Raw genomic sequence first — 23797 nt, forward strand, 5'->3', positions numbered from 1 at the left:
GAGTATATTTGTAAAGCTTAAGGGGTTTAATTATGTTAAGATGTAGTAAATATAAACCCTACACGTTTTGGATATTAGAGGAAATTCTAAGTAATGTCTAATTGAAAACGTTTCTCTTAAAAAGAAACATTTTGATTTTTTTTTAAGTAAATTTATTTAAATAAAGTAAATTAACAAAAGTAGATTGTAAAAAAATATACATATTAATATGCTTAATAAGATGAAATTAGCTTATATTCAATTCCTTTACATTTTCACATGACTTGTGGTTATATAAAACAAAAATGATTTTTAATTGAAATTTTATGGTTATTCAATAATAGTTTAATATAATATTTTTTTTATTTCTATAAATTAAAATCCATTTTATTAGTTTAGTATGAGCCCATAGGTGGGCCGTCCCATCCTATGTGGCATCTTACTTCAAATTTATTTTGAAAATAAAGGTATAGTGATTTTCAAGTTTATTTCAAGCTTGAAAAGTCAAAGTGGAGATCAAGGGCTCCAAATGACTTTCATTATAGTGATCAAGGGCTGGAATTAATTCCAGCCCATAACCTAACTCATGAAGGGTTATAAAACCCTCTCATAGCCCACGCCCCCCTCATTTGGGCTGGAAAAAAATTGTGGAGCTTCTCTCTCCCCCCAAAACTCTCTCCTCTCTTTCCCTTCTCTTTTTCCCTTTTTTTTAGGGTTTCTTTAGCTTATTTAGTGCAAGATCCAGACTTCAAGGGGTGTGGGGAGGTGATATAAGGTCCCCACCTTGCTGGAAGAAGGAGTTGATCTGTGGGATCGAGCAAAAAGATCCGTTCATCCATTAAGAAACACGTTTTTTCAACAAAAAGTAGGGTTTCTATGCTTTTCTTGCAAGAACGAAGTTCTTGGCATGGATTTTGATGCTTTTTCATGAGTGTAGATCATGATCAAACCCTCCTAACCGTGGGTTTAACTCAGACCTAATGATCCATGGCAAAAACACGTTTTCCCCTAAAAAAACCCCTTTTGAAATCGGGTTTTTCATAAAAATCGGTTTCTCGGAAAGTAGATTTGTAAAAATAGCTAGTATTCGATTTATGCCATGATTTTTATGCAAATATTGGTTTGGGTTGATAGAATATGATCTGTTCAATCTACTGTGAATATTTTAGATTTTTATAAATTTTATTTCATGCATTTTGCCTATTTCTTTTGAATTTTCTTGGGATTCGGGTGACTCGGTTTTATTCACCCGAATGCAAATCTCGAAATTTTCAGGTTTTCAACTTGACCTCTGTTCAGTAAAACGGTCGTTTCTTCCTCGTCCGGAGGAGTTTTGACGAACGGATTGTTGCGTTGGAAAGCTAACGCAATTTCGCATCTACTGTAGAAATTTGGGCTCTGTCCATGGACCGAGCACGCCCATGTGACAGTCGAAACAAAAACTGATAGGTTTGTAGTAAAACATTCATAACTCCTTCATACGGAGGAATTTTTATGAACGGTTTGCGGCTATGGATAACTAACAACATTTCCTATATACTGTAGAAATTTCAGCTCTGTTCATGGAGCCAAAAATTTTCTGTGTGCTCTGTATCAGTCAGACAGAGTTAAGGATTCGGTAAATTCAAGGCCGGTCATTAGCCCGAGGTTCAAGAGATGCATAGTTTATATGTTTTTATGCAAATTTCTTCATTTAATTAGTATGTATTATGTGAATGATTATGCATGTATGATTTTACGCAAAGTTTATGGGATTATGACATGAAATGTTAATAAAAGCATATACATTAAAGATTAAGGATCAAAAGGTCCAATGAATACAAGTTTATGTTTTAAATTCTAAAAATGTGTTGACTGCATATATGTTCATGATATCGTGATGATATGATTGTTTCATTGATATGGATGTTCATATATATACTCTCTTTGTTGCATTGACCATGTACATGCATATGCCTTATGATGTGTGAAAATGAATAAGATATTTATGTTACGCATGTGCTCAAGTGTCTCTTACAAGTTTAATTAAGTGAGTTTGTCCAATGCTTTATAAGAATGCATCCATAACCATAAAGTGGTTTAAGTTGATGTTGCATCAAAAGTACGACTGTAATCAAGTAATCATGTGATATTAAAACTGAAGATACTTGCTGGGAGAGTAGCAGGTGATACAAAACTTTGTGGGGCTAGTCTGTTACGGGCACAGAAGGTTGCTCCTCTCCTCCCACGACTTTAGGGGAAAAACCTCTGCATTAGACTGCAACGTAGATGTTATAGTACTCATGAGGAAAAAACTGATTGTAACGCCCCAAATTCCAAACTTGCGAACCCTTTTCAGAAAAACAGGCAAGTGACTAGAAATATCTCTTTCCTTTAGAGTTTGTTTATGTAATCAGCGGAAGATTTTTCTTTGGTAAATCATAAGGCAAGCTGACAACTTTGGGCACGTTAGCTAAAAGAACCAAAACTCACAAGATTCAGATATCCTAAGGGAATTCCGATACAAACCCATGCGTCCAGGACGCGAGCTAAGAGCAGGAAGAAGAAGTCTTGAAGCCATCTTGCAATCACGCCATCGCCCGTAGTGTACCTAATCATCACCTGTACCCATAGAATGGGTTAGTTTCGCGAAAAACTAGTAGGTGCACAAGAGAGACTACAAGGAACTGAATTAAGTACATTTAATTCAGTAGGCTACGCAGTTTAAAGCAGATATGCAGTTAAACAGGTAAGCAATGCAAGCAGGTGAATAGTGCAAACACGTAAGCAGTATAAACGAATAAGGCGTGCGAGCGAGTAAGTAGTGCAAGCGAGTAAGCAGTGCAAATGCGTAAGTAGTGCAAACAGTAAGCAGTTTAACGCAGGTAAGCAGTTCAAAGCAAGTAAGCAGTGCAACTGACCAACGCAGCATACGATCCATTTGATCGTAAGCTGAGAACTACTACGCAACAAGCTTGTCCTCGTTCCTAGAACGAGGTCTCTGCATCTAATCACCATCAGGACATCGTTTGTCGCTCACTACTTCTAACAAACGCGTCGTCCTGAACAACCTTAACCTATTCTCATCTCTCAAAGTCTTACGCGGCTAACCGTCACCGGTTATGATGCACTAAGGCGTCATACTTCCTCAGAGAAGCTCACCCTTCCGTAGAAGGTCCAAAACATGATCACTAACTCAAATCACTAACGATCTGATTCTCACATCTGAGTCATGCATGTAATCATGCTAAAACAGAAAGCCGAAACTATGAATTCATAGTTGGCTATCACAACCAATCTCAGAAGATCGTCACAGCTCACCATAACTTTTTATGGTAAGCGAAAACACAAGATCCACGTCGGATCGTTCGGTCCGAGAGATATACTTCCGGACAAGGAATTACCGCCCTAGAGGGTATACCTGATCTTGGACCTTACACTTCCTCACAGGAGTTCACCGTCTTTGCAGCTACCCGTTTGTGGACAGTGTACATTTTCACAGAGATCTCCCACTCTAGCCGGGTCACCCGATCTGGGAAATGTATAACCTCACAGCGAAACCTTTGAGAAACCGATCCCCAACATATGCCATATCCAATGAAAATCATTGCGATACACGCATCAACACAAAAGACCGCTCTTGGGGTCGATAGCTACTAATACCAACAAGATCAACGCCGGATCACCTGGTCTGAGAAATGTATAACCTCACAAGGAATTCCGCTCTAGATGGTATACCTGATCTTGGACCATACACTTCCTCACAGGAGTTCACCGTCCTTGCGGCTACCCGTTCGTGGACAGTGTACATCCTCACAGAGAATCTACCACTCTAGCCGGGTACCTGGTCTTGATCATACACGCCCTCGCAGATAATCCTTTGGAGATCAGGTGCTCGTCAGACACCCTACTCGGTGATACACGCATCTATACAATCGATTGCTCCGAACAGTAGACTGCTCTCGAGGTCAGTAGCCACAATATGGGCACAAGCATGTATATCAGCAATATGCATTGTATCACTCCGCGCAGAAGCATATAATCCTACGCATCGTATGATTGCCACGAGGAATATTGCAATCCTCAAATAGGCCCTCAAAGCATGTGTAAACGACACGTGAGAACGCGCAGATATGGCAATTCAGTTGATTCTATGGACGAAGGGTAACTAACTCTACCCGTCAGCCAAACAAAACAACTGAATAAGACAAGCACTCATAACAATGCTCGTAAAACATATAATTGCCATAAAATGGCTCAGTCCATGAACAAGTAATTAAATTAATCGTAAGGCATAAACCATTATATCACAAGCCATTCATAAGCAATCATACGACAACAATTATATCACAATATGTAAGCAGCTTATAAGACAAGCGACCACATCAATCCTAGTTGCCACTAGTTCGTAGACTACGAGCTGTATGCAATCACATCAATCATAAGAGATGCAAGCCAACAAGTGCTACGCTACAATAAGCACCAAACAGTTCGACCAAGGGATAAAGCAAGTCACATGCTAATATGTAGCAACTGGCATAATGCTACTATTATAAGCATTTAACTAGTATGAGAAACTCCTTATTACTCCGCAAAGAACTGCGTAAGCAGTTTAACCAGCTAGAGTAACGCCTTAACAGGCGTACACAGCTCAACGAGTAGCATATTGAACTATCGAGCAAGCAAGCGAATTAGTAGTGCAGGCGAAGCAGTAGTGCAAGTGAATCAGTAGTGCAAGCGAATCAGTAGTGCAAGAGAAGCAGTAGTGCAAGCGAAGCTCACGACTCAACGACCAGTGTGAACAGACCTTATGTTTCGATAATTACGAACCTGCGGGTACGCGCAGGCAAAAACGTAGACCCAACTGAAACTAGTTCGGGCGTCTGTTATTCTATGTATTTTCAATAACCCGAATAGCTAGTTGAGTTCGCTCCAAAGGGACGACTTTAGCCGAGAGAGGATTCCCCAAAGGAGGCTGTGCCACGGACGCATCCAACTTCTGCAGAAGTGTTGAGCTAACTAATGTAGCCCCTTTCCCCTAACTTCAATGACTGGGGAGGCCGGATCGTTGCCCGTAGGGTGGTTGTTAACAACCTGTCCATTGGAGTTTGTACCGCTCTGTCCTCTCCCTTGACAGACACAAAGAAGCGAATAGGTACGTTAGGGGTTGCTTAACTAACGACCCATTCTATGCTGTGGTATTTAAACCACCCGAGCATCTTGCCTGTGAAGGCGAATGTGAGGCCATTTATGTGATTACAACATTTTGCATTTAGCGTTGTTCGAGGTCGCACGACCGTCTCATCCGATCATCGCAGTACTAGACGTGTCGTGCACGACTACAAGTACTCTAGGATGAAGGGGGTATAGCTCCTCAATAGAAGCCTCAACAGGAGTGTTTCACAAAGATGTAAAGTTTATCTACTTTACTTTATCTTTTGAAACAGCAGTACCTTGTGCCAACATTATGCATGTGATTATCTCGAATCACATCCGCTATCGGGGTATCTACATGTCTCGCATGACTCGATACCGGCCTAGATAAACGGGGTACGGGTTTCTCAACAGAACACCCGCTAAGAAGTTCGCTTGAACCCCCAATTCGGGATCACCTGAGATATGCCAAAAAGGCGAGCAGAACCAGCCAGTCACAACCTTCCAAATGCTTCGATTTGGAGCACTCTTTGATGCTTTTGCGCAGCTCCCTGAAACCTCAAGTCGACTCTGCGAGACTGCACGCACGAAGAGCCAGGATCCTTGCGAGGTATCCCTCTCCTTAGACGAGGATGTATCGCCAGCTCCCAACTGAACTCTTGTCGCAAGAGTGAGTGATAGATGTCTCTTGCATCCTCCACGAGGATGCCTTTAAGGCATACGCAAAGAGCAAGAACCTGCACGTCATCTGCAAAAGCAAGGCAATACCAACACATATGCAAAAGCAAGAGCCTAGGCGCAACGACAAAGTAAAGGCGGTAAGCAGAAGTGCAACGCAAACCCTCGCACAACGCGCAACGGCAAAGTAAAGACCGTAAGCAGGAGTGCAACGCAGAACCTTTGTGTGATGCACGACGGCAAAGTAAAGGACAAGGATCGCGAAACCGCGTCCTTGAGTTACATACGTACTCATATAAATATATATGATATATATATGCATATATATTTATTTGATTGTCCTTTTTAGTTAATTGAACTCAATTCAATTGTCCAAGTCTTCTGTGCAATCTTCCACTACCTTTGAGAGTTGCAAGCTTGCTGTCGTTCGCGGATGAACGCGATTGGTGGCTCGGGTCGCGGAGCGCGAGCGGGATCCGTCGTACGAGCTGCAAAAGTAACGATCTTAGCAAGCAATACCAAAATAGGAAGTCAGGGGCACTATCGTCGTCCTGACGTAAGAGAAGCAGAGGCAGGGACATCGTGCTCATGCGCACCTGCTATAAGCACAAGAAGCAGAAGCAGGGGCTGCGAGCCCCTGCTGACTTGCTGTCAGCGGACTTCGAGGAGGCAGGGGGGTTGCACCCCTGCCCTCATAAAGCGAGGGCAAGCAGGGTTGCGCTTCTGCCTGACAAAGTAGAAGAGAGGCAAGGGCAGAGCCCCTGCCTGTCAGCAACGAAGGGGAGGCAGGGGGCTTCGCCCCTGCTAGACGACATACAAAGAGGGAGGCAGGGGGGCCTTGCCCCTGCCTGCCGAAGAACAACAGAGGCAGGGGTGATGCCCCTGCCTAAAGAGAGAAAAGGCACAGGGAGGGAGCTCGACCCCTCCCCTGAACGACGAGGGCATAGGGAGGGGGATTGACCCCTCCCCTGACCAAAAGAAGAAGCAGGGAGGGTTCGACCCTCCCTTGCTGTCAAAGGGTGCAGGGAGGGGTTGACCCTCCCCTGCTGTCAAAAGGGAGCAGGGAGGGGTTGACCCTCCCCTGCTGTTAGGAGACACAGGGAGGAGGGGCTCGCCCCCCCCCCCCCCCCCCTTGTCAACACAAAGAGCAGGGAGGGGGCTCAGCCCCTCCCCTACCGTAACACGAAGCAGGGAGGGGGCTCAGCCCCTCCCCTGCCGATCAAAAGGGCAGAGAGGAGGGGGGCGAGCCCCTCCTCTGCCGTAACAGAGAGAGCAGAGAGGAGGGGGGGGGCGAGCCCCTCCTCTGCCGTGGCAGAAGGCAGGGAGGAGGGGCTCGGCCCCTCCCCTGCCGTGGCAGGAGGAACAGAGAGGAGGGGGGCGAGCCCCTCCTCTGCCGGAAGAACCACGAAAAGGCAGGGGCTCTGCCCCTGCCGAGAAATCCACAAAAGGCAGGGGGGCAGAAGCCCCTGCCGAAAAGGTGGGCCGACACAGGGAGCTCCGCTCCCTGCCGGCGAAACAAGAGGGACAAGGGGAGCGGAGCCCCCTGCCGACGTATGGCGACGACAGGGGGCTTTGTCCCCCTGTCAGTCGACCCAATGAGAGAAACAAGGGGGGAGTCCCCCTGCCGACGACAGGGGACTCAGCCCCCTGTCGGCCGATCCTGAGAAAGGTAGGGGGCTAACCCCCCTGCCGATGGGGGGCGACGGCAGGGGGCTCCGCCCCATTGTCAGTCGATCTCCCCTGGAGAAGAAGAAGAGGTGGTGGAAGGAAGGGAAAAGAGGGGAAACGTACCTGAAGAGTCGCCGGAACGGAAGGCAGTGGCCGTGGGTCGCTGGCACCTTCGCAGCAAAGAGGGAAGGAGATGGCCAGCACCTGAGGTTTTCGGCCCCCTGCAGCGCGCGGGATGAGGGCGGTTGCCGACGGCGAGTCACCGGCGTCGGTGGCCGCAGGGACGAAGAGGGGGAAAGACTCGGTCGGGGGAGAGAGACCGAGAGAGGAAGAAGGAGGGCGGGGGTTATCTTTGAAACCCCTGCCTCCCTGTGTTAAAAACACGGGAGGCGGTGCCTCCATTCGAGTCCGGGTTCGGATCCGACCCGAATCCTAACTTAATTTTTTTTTTCAATTTATTACACTGATGCATCGGGTTGAAAGGTGTTGGGAATCTCTCTCGTATTAACGTCCCTCACCCCGTCTTAGTGAATGGACCTGGCCAGGCTAAAGCCACCCCTGTATGTAAAACACGTCCTGTGTCATGGTCCTGATCTAAGAATGTTTGCCTGCGTCGTATCAGCAGAGCTAAGAAGTGATAACTTAAATGGTGTGTGCATTAAATTTGGCATCACATGCATCATCTAATTAAGAAAATATAATTAAAGATAAGAAAAATATTCATGCATTGAAGGGCTTCTGCATATGGTAAGTCATGCATATTATTGGTTCATGCCTTTGGTATTTTGAATGTATGGATTAATGTTTTCTGTTAAATGTGAAAATTCTAAACCTGCATGATTAATTGTATGATTGTTAAGTTAAATTAAATGTTAAACCATGAAATCTCTATTGAAATCTTTGTCTTGTAATTTCGTCTTACAAGTTTAGCATATTTCACTCTACTGAGACATGTTTTGTCTGACCCTATATGGTTTAATGTTTTTCAGGAGAAGAGTAGGTACTTACGTGCGAAGGCGGAAGGTTGCGACGGGGACTGAGCCTATCTTTCTTTTGATTTATAGATTCTGAACTCTGATTTTATTTTAATTCAATTCAAGGACGAATGTGATTAATTTTGGATATTGTGGAACTTTGATTTTATTTCATGCATGGTTAATTAGTTGTTAAATTTTAAATTCCAGAATTATATGTTTGCAAACGTTTATATGTAGTAGCATGTCAAGTTTCGTACGAAATGTGTTTTTCCGCTTTTAACTGCTAAAAGATTTAAAGGTATTTAAATTTTTTTTTCACCATTTTTCGGGTTACAAAAATTGGGGTGTTACAATTGGGACCCCTCCAATGGTCATAATTAGGACCGTTGGAGGGCCCAACAATCATATCGTGTGGGCCCTTCCATGTGCTAAAAGCAAAACCAATAAAAATAATAAAAATAAAAAAGAAATAAAAGTAGAAAAAAATACATACATATTCTATAAAAAAGAATATGCGTAAAATGAGGTTAAAAGGACTGATTTACCCTTATTGGTATAAATATATATATTTATATATATATAATTAGATAGATACATATACACACATATATATATATATATATACACGAGATATATATGTATCTCTCTCTCTCTCTCTATATATAAATATATATATAACTATGTCACACGGACTCGGCTAGGGAGGTGCCGCACCCGGGTCGACACGCCCCGACACGTGTGCGGCTTCGGACTCGGCCTGGACTTGGTCAACGAGTCGAGGCCGTCCACATTTTGGACTCAGTCAACTTTGACAAAGTCCAAAAATGTCCATTTGTCCCTAAAAAATGATTTTTTTTTTATAATTTTTATTTAAAATAAATAAATAAAAAGAGTCTGTGCACAGTGCTGTGCTGTGCTGTTGGCTGTGCACTGTCTGTGCTGCAGTCACAGACACAGACTGTGTGTCTGTGCATATATATATATAGCCGAGTCCCCGTGTCCAAAAATTTTAAAATTGCGCCGCACCCGTGTCGCACCCGCACCCATGTGACATAGATATATAAAAGATACGATACAATTTAACCCCCCCAAACTTAGGGTGACATAACCGAAAGTTTGCCAAGAAGAAAGTTAAATCTTGGAAAACACAACCCCTTGGTGAAGAAGTATGCCTGATATTCTATTAAAAAAATATTTAGATTCGGGTCGGATCCGGACCCGGACCCGGACCCAACTGAGGCACCGCCTCCCTCGCTGTCTTTTAAAGACAGCGAGGAAAAGGGAGGGAGATTCTCGAAACCTCCCTTTCCCCTTTTCCGCTCTCTCGTCTCTCTCTCCCTCGACCGCCTCTCGCTCTCCCTTGTTTCTGCTCGCCGACTAACCACTGCCACATGTGATCCTCTCCGGCGTGCCAACCCAAAGACCCCTATCAACCCGTCGCCACCTGCGACCTCCCGTCCGACAGTCCGAAGCTCCTCCGACGACCACCAGGTAGGCCTCTTCTCCCCTCTTTTTTCTCTTTTTCCCCTCTCGCACCCTTATCTTCTTCTTCTCCGTGTTCAGTCGACCGACAGGGGGGAGGAGCTCCCTGTCGTCGCCTCTCGTGGGCAGCCCCCTCCCTCTCCTGCCTCTCTCTTTGGGTTGACCGACAGGGGGCCGGAGCCCACTGTTGTCGCCTCTTGTCGACAGGGGGATTCCTCCCCCTGCCTCTCTCTTTGGGTAGACCGACGGGGGGCGGAGCCCCCTGTCGTTGCCTCTCGTCGGCAGGGGGACTCCTCCCCCTTGCCTCACTCTTTGGGTCGACCGACAGGGGGGGCAGAGCCCCTTGTCGTCGCCTCTCGTCGGCATGGGGACTCCTCCCCCCTGCCTCTCTCTTTGGGTAGACCGACAAGGGGGCGGAGCCCCCTATCGTCGCCTCCAGTCGGCAGGGGGACTCCCCCTCCTGCCTCTCTCTTTGGGTGGATCGACAAGGGGGCGGAGCCCCTTGTCGTCGCCTCTCGTCGGCAGGGGGACTTTCCCCTGTTGTTGTTCTTTTACGTCAGGCAGGGCGGGGCAGAGCCCCCTGCCTGTGTCTTTTCTTCGGTCGGTGGGCACAGTGGGAGGACTGTAATAAACTGGAAAAAAAATTAAGTTAGGATTCGGGTTGGATCCGGACCCGACCCAGACCCAAATGGAGGCACCGCCTACCGTGTTTTGAAGACATGGAGGTAGGGGTTTCAAAGAGAACCCCCGCCCCCTTCTTCCTCTCTCGTTCTCTCTCCCCGATACCCCCCGACTCTCCCTCGTCTTTGGTGATTTGCCGAAGAGTCCTGTTAGGCCGCCGCCGGCGACAACACCACCGGAGCCCACCCTCGCCGGCGACTGCCTCCCCTCTGCGACCTCGCCGACGATGCCTTTCTACCCGACGACCCCCAAACTCGCCGCCGGCCACCTCTTTCCTTCTCTCAGCTGCGAAGGCGCCGACGACCCACCGCCACCGCCTTCCGCTCCGGCGACTCTCCAGGTACGCACCCACCTCCACTCCCCTTTTCTTTTCCTTCCGCCACCTCTTCTTCCTCTCCGTGAGAGATCGACCGACAGGGGGGGCAGAGCCCCCTGCCGTTTGGCTTCTCCAAAAAATTTTGGTTCAAAATAAGAATGAATGACACTCAAACAAGCTCGATATTTAGGAGAGAAAGAATCAAAAGATACGAATCTAGAGGGAGTCCTTCTAGTTCTTTCAGTTCTCCTAGGATGAGAATCATGAGTGAAAATAGTCTCACTAGGTTCACTATATATTTCAATGGCACTCCTAAAGGTGCTTCTATCTCTATGAGAATAAGTGATGGGTTCTCTATCTCTAGATACATTTTCTTCTTGAGGGGTAGAAGGGTTGGAGTTATTGTTGATCACAACAATTTCATTTTCACTATTATATGTTGATTCATCATCCTTAGATAAAAGGTCAAAAAGAAAGGAGCAATCGGCATTTTCTAAATGAGATTCATTTTTTTCAAAACCACTATCATTTTCCAAAAAAGTTACATTCCTTGAAACATATAATTTATCATTCTTAGAGTCATAACATCGAAATCTTTTTTGAGTTTCCGAATAGCCAAGGAAAGCACAAGGAATGGATTTTGGTGAGAGTTTATCATTTTTATCGGTAAGAACAAAACACTTACAACAAAAAACTCTCAACCTATTATAATCGGGTTCTTTTTCATATAGAATCTCAAAGGGAGAAATTTTATCTAAATTTTTGGATGGAAGTCGGTTGATAAGATAGACAGAAGCAAGAGCCGCTTCGGCCCAAAAATTTTTAGGAATATTTTGGGAAATGAGAAGGGTTCTAGTGGTTTCAATGATATGCCTATGCTTTCTTTCGGCCAAACCATTTTGTTGTGGGGTCTTAGGATACGATCTTTGATGGACAATGCCACAATCCTCTAGATATTTCTTAAACTCATTAGAGAGATATTCACCTGCGGAATCAGTCCTAAATATCTTTAAATTACTATTAAATTGATTTTTGATCATCATATGATATATTTTAAAACATGAAAAAACTTCATGCTTATGTTTGAGAAAATATATCCAACAATATCGTGAGAAATCATCCACAAAAATCACATAATAAGCAAAACCACCTTTGGATATGACTGGTGCCGGTCCCCAAACATCCGAGTGAATAATTTCAAAAGGTTTAGTACTAAACATAGTTCTTGGTTCAAAAGGTATACTTCTCATTTTTTCAAGAATACAATCATTACAAGAGAAGGTATTTTTACAAAAATCTTTAACAAAATGTAGATAGGATAACTTGGTAATGTTGGGATGACCAAGTCTCTTGTGCCAAACATTTATGTCTTTATGTTGGGCTACATTACAAAAGGTGTTTTTAGGAATTTGAAGAAAGTCCACATAGTACAAGTCTCCTTTCCTAGAGCCTTCCCCAATCAATCTCCTAGACCGATGATCCTGTATTAAACATTTATTAGATGAGAATTGAATGTTACACCCAAGGTCCATGAGTTGAGAAACGGAAAGCAAGTTTAAATTTAATTTTGGTATAAGTCTAATTTTTGGAATAAATAAGTTTTGGGTTTTAAAATTTTCGATTCCCTTAATTTCAAGAGAAGTACCATCCGCGGTCGAAACAAAAGAAGGTGACACATTTTTAGAATACTCGGAAAGAGATGAAATGTTTGGGGTCATATGAAATGATACACCCGAATCTAAGAGCCAAGAAGTTTTACCTGGAGGAGAAGAGGTGGATACGACGGCACCGGAAATAGCTCCCTTTAGAAGAGATTGAAGAGCCTCCACAATTTGATTGAGAGATAGAGTTTCTTTTGAAGATTCCTCTTTGGATGGTTGAGATGTAGTTGCCATTGCTAGAAGTTTCTTTCATTTTGGGTAAACCGGTTTGATATGACCCGATTCTTTGCAAAAAGTGACACGAGATTTTGCTATAATCTCTTCTTTCTCCTTGATTACCTTGATTTTGATTCTTAAAATGAGGAGGTCTATATGTTCTTAAATTGTTACCGGGTCTAGAAACGACATTAACACCATCACATTCTTCTTGATTTGTGGACATTGCAAGCACACTGGGATTTTGCTTGCTAATGCCCATACGGGTTTCCTCTCCACTTAATTTAGTTAAGACATCTTCAAGAGAGGGAGAGGTAAAAGAGGATAGGAGAGAAGATCTTATTTACTCAAACTCGGGCCTTAGCCCATTCAAAAAATTAAAGAATCGGTCTTCTTCTAATTGCTTATGACGAAGCTCTATGGATTCTCCACTCCATTTGGGTTCAAGCATGGCAAGTTCATCCCAAATTGAAGAGAGTTTCGCAAAATACTCTCTTATAGACATATCACCTTGAACAAGAGTTAACACTCTCTTTTGAAGATAATATTTATGGGACAAGTCCCTAGAAGTATACATCTTCTCAAGATACTCCCACGCTTGAGAAGCCTTTTTAAACTTTATAATGTTGGCATTAATCCTTGTCTCAACGGAAGAGAAAATCCAAGACAAGATCTTGAAATTCTTCATTTCCCATTCCTCATGTTTCCTATTATATTTCTTAAAAGCATTAGTTCTTTCATCTCCCTCAAGGATTTTGATTTCCCCTTCTTTAACCAAAGTAATTTTAGGCTCTGGTTCCGGAATTGAGCCTTGAATGTAACCCCCAAACCCTTTCCCTTTGATGTGAGCTTCCATATTTTCGGCTCACACGTGATAATTTGAGCCATTTAGCTTGAAACCAAGAGAAAAATGAGAGTTTTTGTCACCCATTAGAGAGGAAAGAAGAAAGAAAAGAATACGTACCACAATAAGATTTTAAATCTTTCTTGTTGTAGTAATCTTCTAAAATATTGAATGAAAAAGAGTCTCCACTTCAATCACCAAAAAGTTGAAGGCGCGTTTTCCGAAGCACTTGATATTGAGAAGAATCACACCAATTTCTTTCTCCAAACAACCTTGCTCTGATACCATGTGAAAATCTTTACAAAAAGCGATTGTGTGTAACACCACAATACAAGAAATACAAAGAGTGCACAAAGGCACAAATGAGAACACTCACAAGTGCACGAAGACACGTATACACATGCACAAAAGCATGAAACAAAATAAACTTTAATTCATAAGTTCTAAAGAGGGCCTTTACAAAAGCATTGTTATTGCATATGCACTCACAAAAAATGATGTGTTTACAAGGGCCACTAAGGCCTATTTATAATGCAAAAAGAAGCCACAGGGTGCAGCTCAATATGACTGTTGGAGCTGCACCCAACGGTCACATTTGTGACTGTTGGGGCAGCTCCAACAGCTATATGGAGCTGTCCCTTTTAAAAAAAAAAGGTGTAAAAGGCAAAAGTAAATAAAAAAAGAAAAAGTAAAAATGTTAGCCCATTAGGGTGGCTGACACCTATTGAGTAAAAGGACTGAAATACCCCTGATGGGTATTTCAGTTTACAGTTAAAAGATACATAATATTTTAACAGTCACAACCTGGAGGCAGTAAAACCTCCTGTTTGATTGTTGTTGTATCAAGGAAGGAGCATCATCAAGAGGATTTCAGGAAGTAACATCTTGCGTCTACTGGTTGACATATAAATGTCAACGAATGCTAAATGTCTGTGATGTGTTTCCTGTATGGAGTGTGGAGGCAGGCACCGTCAGTACTGATAATTGTGCTATCACTTTACGAGGAGTCATGGAAGAATAATATTCCATCATCAGTCTACAAAAGCTTTGCTGTTATGCTGCAATTGGTCACACTGTGTGGCTCTCCAGTCTGGGAAGCCAGAACTTAACTTTTGTGGCTGGTTTTTGGAAGCATTACCGTGTTGTGTTATTTGAAGTATGTGGCAATATGTGGTATTGTGTAATACCATTGTTTATCTGGCAGTCTATCCCTCTGCTTGATTATTATGTATGGGAATAAACTTTCACTTGTTCATTCTGCATGTTTGTCATCTAGTTTGCCCTGCTGTGTTTTGAGAGCTTATTGTTGAGTCTAGATTATGCTGATTAGTGCAAATCATTCTTTTTCTGAAATGCTTATTATTCTTTTTCCTTGCAGGAACATATGAGCAGCGATGATTTGGCTTTTATATTTTCACTCAAAGTAAGTTCTTGGTTTTTTGTTTTTGGCTCAATTAGTTCAGAATGGATGAATGGTAGATTAGGTTGTCATTCAGGTATGTCAGTGTGCTTTTAACAGTTATCAGGGATTGATTTTGTACTGTCATATCCATCTTGGTTTGATCCATGTGGCTTTAATTGTGTCCGTTCTTTATAATATAGAGTTGGACCACTTATTTGTCCTAGGTCAGTACTTTGATTTAAAAGATCATTTCACCACTTTGTATGTTATGATGGTTCAGCCGGTTGCTTTTAGGAGCATATTTTTATTGGTGTTTGCCATCTATTTATGTATTGGCATGTATATGCTCCTTTGTGGAGCTTGCTTCCACTTAATGTTTAATTGGATATGTTGGCATGCAACGAACAGCATGGTGATTATATGATCGTAATCTGGTTAATAGTTGTCCTTGTGTTAGTTGCGAGGGTATTGGATTTCCATTTTCTACGATGACCCGCTTGCAAGAATTTGAGTCCTAAATTTCTGTTAATTTTGCCAAGCTTGTGTATAGAGTTGCATATTCCATTTGTTGGTTTATGTATTTTTTCCATTTATGTCGACAGTTGAAAAGTAGAGGTGAATCTGAATTTTTGTCAGCAGGTCAGCATCTTGTGTGTGATCCTTTTTCCAATGTCGTGTGTTAATCATTCCAGGTGCATTCACAAATACTACACTTGTCTTAGAGATGTGATACTGTGCTTAAGGTTTTCACTTTACTTTTCTGTTTATGTTTCCCTAGAAATCTTGGTTTCATTATGCAGTTCATTAAATATGGCCATCTCTAGTATCTGCCGTTCTTTATTTTCCCTTCAGATTTAAATGAGTATCAAGATGCTTATGAGGTGTTATTTGTTTATTTTTTACAGGTTGCGGGCAATGCAACCTTATATGGGGTGTGTTTGCATGTCCAAGAAATTGTTCAGAGGCCACCTGGCATATTAGGTGTTGTATCACCCCTATCACAGTCGCCTGGTTGCAGCCGGTTTTTGGTTTCTGCGCCTCGTTGTTACTGCTTACTTACAAGAGTGCCATTCTTTGAGCTGCATTATGAGATGTTAAATAGGTTTGCCTCTTCCTTGCCTGTATCATTAATGAGTGATAATTAATAATCAGTTTCTACACAATTTTTAGCAACTCATTATTTGATCAATGGATTACTCCAGTTGGCTAGTTTTCTTTTATAATCTTCTTAGAAGAGTTTCTTTTCATGGTTATTTATTATGTGTACTCGATGGGAGACAGTGTCCCAAAATTCCACTACTTGCTTGTTTTTCGTTCAGGTCATTGTATCTTAACAACTGTTTTTTTTTGTGGTAACAGCATTATTGCACAAGAACGCTTGGATAGAATATCACAATTTGTTAATGAAATGGCGTTAACAGATTATGTTCCTCCAATGATCAGAATGCGGGAACAAATGAATGCCAGTTCAGATTCTATGAATGGGGAAAATGTGAGTGACTGGATGGCTTATGCTATTCCTGTTGACAGTGTGTTAGGACTTGCTGCAGCAGCTGCTGGGCTTATATCAAATAATGAGGTGAACTCTTTCTCATTCAGAACGTCAGAACCCCAAACCTCTGAAAGTCTTTCTGCTAGTGAAGCATCTGATTTGAGCCAATCAAGGGAATGGGATAAGGACACGAGGAAAAACCTTCATTACAATGATGGTTATGTATCTGAGGCTTCAGAATCCTTCTCTGATAGTTTTGACAGGATTAATGGCAATTATGAAAATGGTCGAGTTTCACCAGAGGCTGGGATGTTTCGGTTCTCCACGAGTCGCCCTATAGAGCGCGTTGAAAGTTCTGAGTCCTTAATAAGGTAGAAAAATTATGTGATGTTCTCTGGTTAGGATTCTTAATTTGATTTTTCTCAGTAATGATTTTGATTTTTACTGAAATGTGTTTTCCTTGGCTTTTTTATTACACATTTCTTTTATTGTTCTTTTTATTCTTTGTTTTATGTTTCTCATTTTGCATCCTGGTTATGAAACTTCCATTTTTGTTCTTTCCTCTTCATTTATGTGACATGAGTTCTGCAGCCTTTAAACTTGTTCAGCTGGTTACTTCAATCAACAGAGCTGATAGGAAACACTATTTTCTATAATTTTGTTTACAAAGCCGTCACTTTCAAATTTGTTGAAAGTATATTACAGAAATAAAACAGGTCTATGAATTGAGAGGGCTTGTTGATTCCCATCAATATGTTTATGCTTTTTTTTCATCCTCTTTGCCATAAATGATTTGCAAATTCTTCCTCCTCTTCAACCCAAAGTGGTTCAATTAAAGTTGATGTTAGATGAGGATCAATTCCACATCCTCTACGTGTGAGCCTGCAACTTCGTACTGTGACTTATGCACTTTATAGTTATACATTCACATTGTTAGTTGAATTCATTCTTTGTACATGATGTTTGTTTTTTAATATCATTGTTTCTTTTATAAAGCTGCAACCTGCTTTTTTTATGTGATTATATGTTACATAATCGTGCTTTTGAAAATGGATTTAAAGTTATTTTATATGTGCATGTAACCATTCATTCTTTGTTCTTTCTTCATGCAGTGATTATCTTGTGTACTATGATCTGCACATTCTGTGTACATACGGATTTTTAGATGTCATACTATGATTCAGATACTATGTGATTCTCTGTCTTCCTCTGCCAAAAGAGGTGATTTATCTATCACCGTCATTCCTTCGACTTCCATTGTCATCATGAACCAACATTGTCATAACAATCTTAAGCTCATGCTACAATTCACTGAGCACTTGAGATAATATTTCTCATGCGATGGAATGGAATTAATAGGATAAAATACCAATGACATGTTCAGTTGTGCTTATGGTGGAACCTTTAGTTGGAAGCTTTCTTTTTCTGGGTGCTTATAGTTACACTTCATTTATGTTTTATTCTAGACTGTAATTTAGAGTTTAGCTCTTTGGATCGATACTGAGGATTAGATGTGCATTTTCCAAAATGGTTTAAGAAGCTGAGTGCTGAGCTGTTGTTTCGATGTACTTGCTAATGCAGAAATTAAAATTTGTGACAGGCTAAATCAGAAATTGGTAATTGCCACTGATAGTTTCCCCCCAATAGTAATGCATTGAGAAACTAGTTATCTGAAAATCGCCATTTTTTCCGCATTTTCAGAATGGGAACATTTAGATTGTTTGTGGACTTGAGCTTTTAATATTTACCAAATTTTGGTCTTAACCATCCTTTGTCTTTATAGTTGAGTTCTGCGAAATCTTTATTTGGAGTCATGTTTTGGTCAAGAAAGAAGACAAATGTATCATATCTGATGTTCACTGTGGACCTATGTCACACAGACACTCCATTTTTCCCTCTGTACCCGTGTCGACACGCGTGTCCCCGTGTCGACACACATTGACACCTGGACACACCATTTTACCCTCCATACATACAAGTTTGTATTCATTTTATAATTTATAGTTATATTTTCAGTATATAATATATATTTTAGATATAGCCAGTGTTATCAAAAACGCGCCTTGAGGTGCAAAAGGCGCACCTCGCCTTGAGGCGCGGCCCTGTGTGCCTCAAGGCGCAAAAAAAAAATTTTTTTTTTTACAACAATACTTCCGAGACATAATCAATAAGAGTTTTGTAGGTTAATCTCATATATTTTCTAGTTATTTCAGTTATGTAATCAGTTTTTTAGTATATTTTAACTTTTGTTGGTTAATCTCATATATTTTTCAGTTATTTCAGTTATGTAATTAGTTTCTTAATATATTTTAACTTTTGTTGGTTAATCTCATATATTTTCCAGTTATGTAATCAGTTTTTTAGTTACTTTTATATGTTAATCTCATGTTTTTTAGAATAATCTCATATATTTTAACTTTTGTATGTTAATCTCATATATTTTCCAGTTATTTTAGTTATGTAATCAGTTTCTTAGTATATTTTAACTTTTGTTGGTTAATCTCATATATTTTCCAGTTATGTAATCAGTTTTTAGTTACTTTTATATGTTAATCTCATAGTTTTTAGAATAATCTCATATATTTTAACTTTTATAGGTTAATCTCATATATTTTCCAGTTATTTCAATTATGTAATCAGTTTCTTAGTATATTTTAACTTTTTTTTGTTAATCTTATATATTTTCCAGTTATGTAATAAGTTTTTTAGTTACTTTTATATGTTAATCTCATATTTTTTAGAATAATCTCATATATTTTAACTTTTGTTGGTTAATCTCATATATTTTCCAGTTATTTCAGTTATATAATCGGTTTCTTAGTATATTTTATCTTTTGTTGGTTAATCTCATATGTTTTCCAGTTATGTAATCATTTTTTTAGTTACTTTTATATGTTAATCTCATATCTTTTAGAATAATCTCATATATTTTAACTTTTGTAGGTTAATCTCATATATTTTTCAGTTATGTAATCAGTTTTTAGTTACTTTTATATGTTAATCTCATATTTTTAGTACTTATTTGAGATTTTCTATTTCTTATTGATTGTTATTTAATCAATAAAGCATTTATTTATTTATTTATTTATATTTTCAGATATTTTTTTATAATATTTTTTAAGTTTTCAAAAAAAATTTGAGGCTTACACTTAACGCCTCGCCTCAGTTTTTGGTGGAGCGCCTCGCTACGCCTCAACGCTTTTCACAACACTGGATATAGCATATATATTTAGATTATATTCAGTTTATTTTGTGTGTGTATATATATATATATATATATATATATATATATATATATATATAGCTATATATATATATATATATATATATATAGCTGTGTCCCGTACCCGCATTTTTTGAAATTACCATGTCGTACCCTCCGTACCCGTACCCATGTGACATAGCTGTGGACATTTCCATGATTTCGTGCTGCCATTTTGTGTAATTTGTCTGTTGATTAAATTACTTATGCCATTGGTTTTGCGCACAGTTCTGTAAGAAGCGTGGGCTCAGAAGAAGATGATGTTGATGAGGTGACATCCAAAACTGAGACAAGTCATGCTGGTGAAGAAGTAATGGAGTGGGCAAAGGTCTTTCACTTTCATCTGCATGCTTGAAAATTTTGTGTTGCTTGCCAAATAATAATCATGATATAATACTTTCTTTTACCTGCAACAGGTAAACAAGAATGATTTATTGCGGATAGTATGTGGTTACTACTCTCTTCCTTTGCCACCACGAGGAACTGAAATAATTTTTCAGCCACTGGAGCATTTGCAGCCTATTAAATATTGCAGACCTGATGTGTCTGCACTGGATTTAGATGTTGGGTATTCTGAGTTTGGATTATCTAGTTCATCATTGGAAGTTGCAGAGGTAATCTGTCTGGCACTTATTTGAATTTCTGTTGTGTAGAAACATTTATAGGTTGTTTCCTTTCTTTGCTGCATGTAACTTTTTGAATTGTAGTGCTAAGTTAAAAAGTATTACTTATTGCAGTTTAATGCAAAAATAGCAGCTGCTGAGGAAGCTGTTTCATTATCAGTGTGGACAACTGCAACGGTTTGTCGAGCACTTTCTCTTGAAAGTGTAAGTATCTACCCAGTGCTACAGTTGTCTCTTTTATTGTTTTGCATTTAGCATGTCTTTGGGTGCCGTGGTACTTTGGCTCACTTCTCCATTGAAGTTGGACCTCTATTGAATTCTTGAACTTTCATTCCTGCAGATGTTGTAGAGAGATGTTCAGGATTTTGAGCTTTTACCTATTTTGGACCATTGTTAGAGCTTGGAATTCAGGCACTTCTGGAATCTTTTGGAAATTGAACTCCAGAAATTGAGTCGATTTCAATTGGAAATGGGAACTGAATTTGAAGTCCAGTCCTAGAAAATGTCCTTTGTATCATTTTTCAAGATTTTTTGTGGAGTGTAGAAGTTATACGTGAATAGTTTACCCATGGTTAGAATTTGAGCTTATTGTGGGGTAAACTTCTGTTGTTATTATTGAAGATCCAGATGGAAAATTTGAATCTTATGATCAGTCTGAATTTGAAAGTGCATTCTTTTTTTTTGTTGTCTCTTGTCATTCACATTTGTAATATTCCTTGTGGTTGTTTATACCATCAGTAGGAATAGAGCTCTTATGATTGTTCTTTATTTTTTTCTTCTTCCAGGTTCTGGCACTCCTTACTGGGGCATTGCTGGAGAAGCAAGTTGTGATCATTTCTCCGAATTTGGTAAGGTCACCTTTGTCATAAATATGGATAATATAAGTCGAATTAAACATCATTTTTAGCCACCTAGGGTTAATTTTGTCTTGTGCTGCAGGGTGTTCTGTCAGCTGCAGTGCTGTCAATTGTCCCCATGATCCGCCCATTTGAGTGGCAGAGTTTGTTACTTCCTGTGAGTTTATGGAATATAACATGAGAAAATATTCACTTCTTTGCATGTTTAATGCATGCTAATAATTTTTTGCGCTACTTTTCATTGTTTAATAGTTTATACTTGAAAATCGATATTGATGCATCTTGTAAAAATGTATTTAATTTTAAAGTTTTTGTTAGTTTGGTTTTAGAAAACTGTGTTAAAGGATTTTAAGCTGTGTTGTCTTGATATTTGTATTTTCCCTTTCTTATCATTGAGAAAGACTAATGCTCTTCTTTCTACCGGTTATTAGATGTGAAAACTTATTTGGAACTGGATCTTCAAATTGATTCTTTGACAACTGACTGCTGACCAGTAGCTACCCAAAGGATGATATGAACCAAGCTGGGTTCTAACCCACAATTTATCATTAGGATATCACGAAACTTGTCAAATAAGTTCAGATCATCCTTTGGGAGGCTACTGGTCAGCAGTCAGTTTTTTTAAGGTGATAGGCTGTGTTACAGTTTTGACATTGGAGAACTTGGGATTCTGAGATGGTCACTTGTGTATTCTTTTTGTAACTTCTTTTCCGTAGTAAGGCATGTCTTGAGTTGGGGTAGGAAGTTTCATGGTTGAAACCGAATTGTTCAGGACCAAGTCTAATTGTAATTGGTGGAATGACCAGGAATTAGAATCACTGAGTTACAAGACATCCATTGCTTCATGTTCGAATTTGACCTCCTTCCCTACCTGACAAGCATCTTGGGTAGGAAGTTTCATGGATGAAACCAAATTGTTCAGGACCGAGTAGGATTGTAATTGGTGGAATGAACTGGAATTAGAATCACTGAATTGCAAGACATCCATTGCTTTGTATTTGAATTTGATCTTCTTCCATACCTCACAAGCAGCTTAGCTGGTTCAGTACTCCATTTACTAGCTTCATGATAATGAAAGAGCTTGTACACATGCTTTGAAGCTGCCTGATTGGCTACTCAAGAGTTGAGTTCTTCTCCTCCAACCAACTGTAGCATGGAATCATCCCTTAAGTATCTCTGTCAGGTAGGCATATGCTATGCGTGGATAGCCCCTGAAGCCACGGTCATATGTCAAAGTACCTGATGTTACTATTATATACATTTAAATTGTTTTTTAGTCATTTCTAACTATTTGCTTTCTGTATCCACCTTTCCAAATGGTTCTGTGCTACTTGCAAGCGCAGTTGATTACACCATCATCTTTTAAGGATGGGTTTATTTTTCAATATTAAAAATAAAAATAAAAATGAGTCATCTATCAAGTTTGGTGTGCCATTAGCTTTGAGTTTTACATATTTATTTTTTTCATGCAACCATTCATCAACAATCAGTGTATGACTTTTTTATTGGAAAACATTAAGTTAAGGCTTCTATTCTTGACAATGAAACTTGAATACCAGTAACTTTTGTAAAGTAAAATGCTAAGGCTTTTGATGCAACCATGGCATTAGAGGCTTCATTCTAGTTACATTTCATCTGTCCTGTAAATTATGTTGTTGTGGCTGTACACTGGGAGCCTTTGGACGAATTTTGTTCTTGTCTTGTTGAGTAGCTTATCTAATGCTTATTCTGCATTCCTATGTATATCTTTTTTCTTGGGGTAATTTGTGCAATTTGGAGTGATTCTTAGTTTCTGGGTTTATCATATATAGGTTTATTGTGGTATGTCTTTGATCTTTCAGGTTCTTCCACAGAAGATGCTTGATTTTCTTGATGCTCCAGTTCCATTCATTGTGAGTTTGAGGATCTTTTTCCTTTTCAGTAAGGAATTATTTTTGTAATATATTTCATTTAAAGTACTGGTATATGTATATGTTTGGTAGAGGAGTGCATTTAAATGTGAAACTATGTATAGCCTAGTTAATCATCCATGCTGTGCATGCCTGTTGATATATTAGCTGTCGTTTTGTATCACAAGCTCTTTTGTGTTTATTCTTGTATTATTATTGTTCCGTAGTTGAAGCTACTGTTTTTCTTATCATTGCATGTTAGCTTCATTAAGCACACTTTTCTCTATTGTAAGCTATAACAGAAACTTTAGTAACCAGCAGTCAGGAAGTTCTCATGTTGATGGTGGAGCTAATTTGGTCAATTTATGTTTAATCTATTTTTGTCTGACCAGTGTATGTCTGCTGATCCTTCTATGATTTAATCTTCAGATCCAATTATTCAAATAACTTGTATCATGAATAACATTGTGCTTTGCAGATTAAGTCCAGAATCTGGGCTTTGCTTAGCAATTCTTTATTTTGTCCATGCAGTAGTTTTGTTATTTTCTTAAGGACTTCCACCCCTCACCTTTGTCAAGGTTCGTATTTAGTCTGAATTTGCATGTCTGCTGGGGTATCTAACTTTTGTCTCTCAGTG

The 23797-nt window shown here is 40.1% G+C and overlaps 1 protein-coding gene across 6 annotated transcripts in view; it reads left to right on the forward strand.

Moving 5' to 3' along the window:
- Nucleotides 1-23797, forward strand: part of LOC149845493 (uncharacterized) — a 65064-nt gene that overhangs the window by 14896 nt on the left and 26371 nt on the right. For 5 of the 6 annotated variants that reach the window (XM_089995786.1, XM_089995787.1, XM_089995789.1 and 2 more), the window contains 9 exons: nt 15014-15058; nt 15943-16139; nt 16397-16900; nt 20020-20119; nt 20208-20405; nt 20529-20618; nt 21200-21262; nt 21354-21428; nt 23113-23163. In XM_089995786.1, the coding sequence (XP_089851912.1) occupies nt 15014-15058; nt 15943-16139; nt 16397-16900; nt 20020-20119; nt 20208-20405; nt 20529-20618; nt 21200-21262; nt 21354-21428; nt 23113-23163 (1323 nt within the window). Of the gene's footprint in view, nt 1-15013; nt 15059-15942; nt 16140-16396; nt 16901-20019; nt 20120-20207; nt 20406-20528; nt 20619-21199; nt 21263-21353; nt 21429-22077; nt 22756-23112; nt 23164-23797 lie in introns of those variants that run through there. The other variant, XM_089995790.1, reaches the window with a different exon arrangement.

The sequence above is a fragment of the Nuphar pumila genome, chromosome 2 (genome assembly GCF_984573655.1).
Source record: "Nuphar pumila chromosome 2, dmNupPumi1.hap1.1, whole genome shotgun sequence".
NCBI classification, from domain to species: Eukaryota; Viridiplantae; Streptophyta; class Magnoliopsida; order Nymphaeales; family Nymphaeaceae; genus Nuphar; species Nuphar pumila.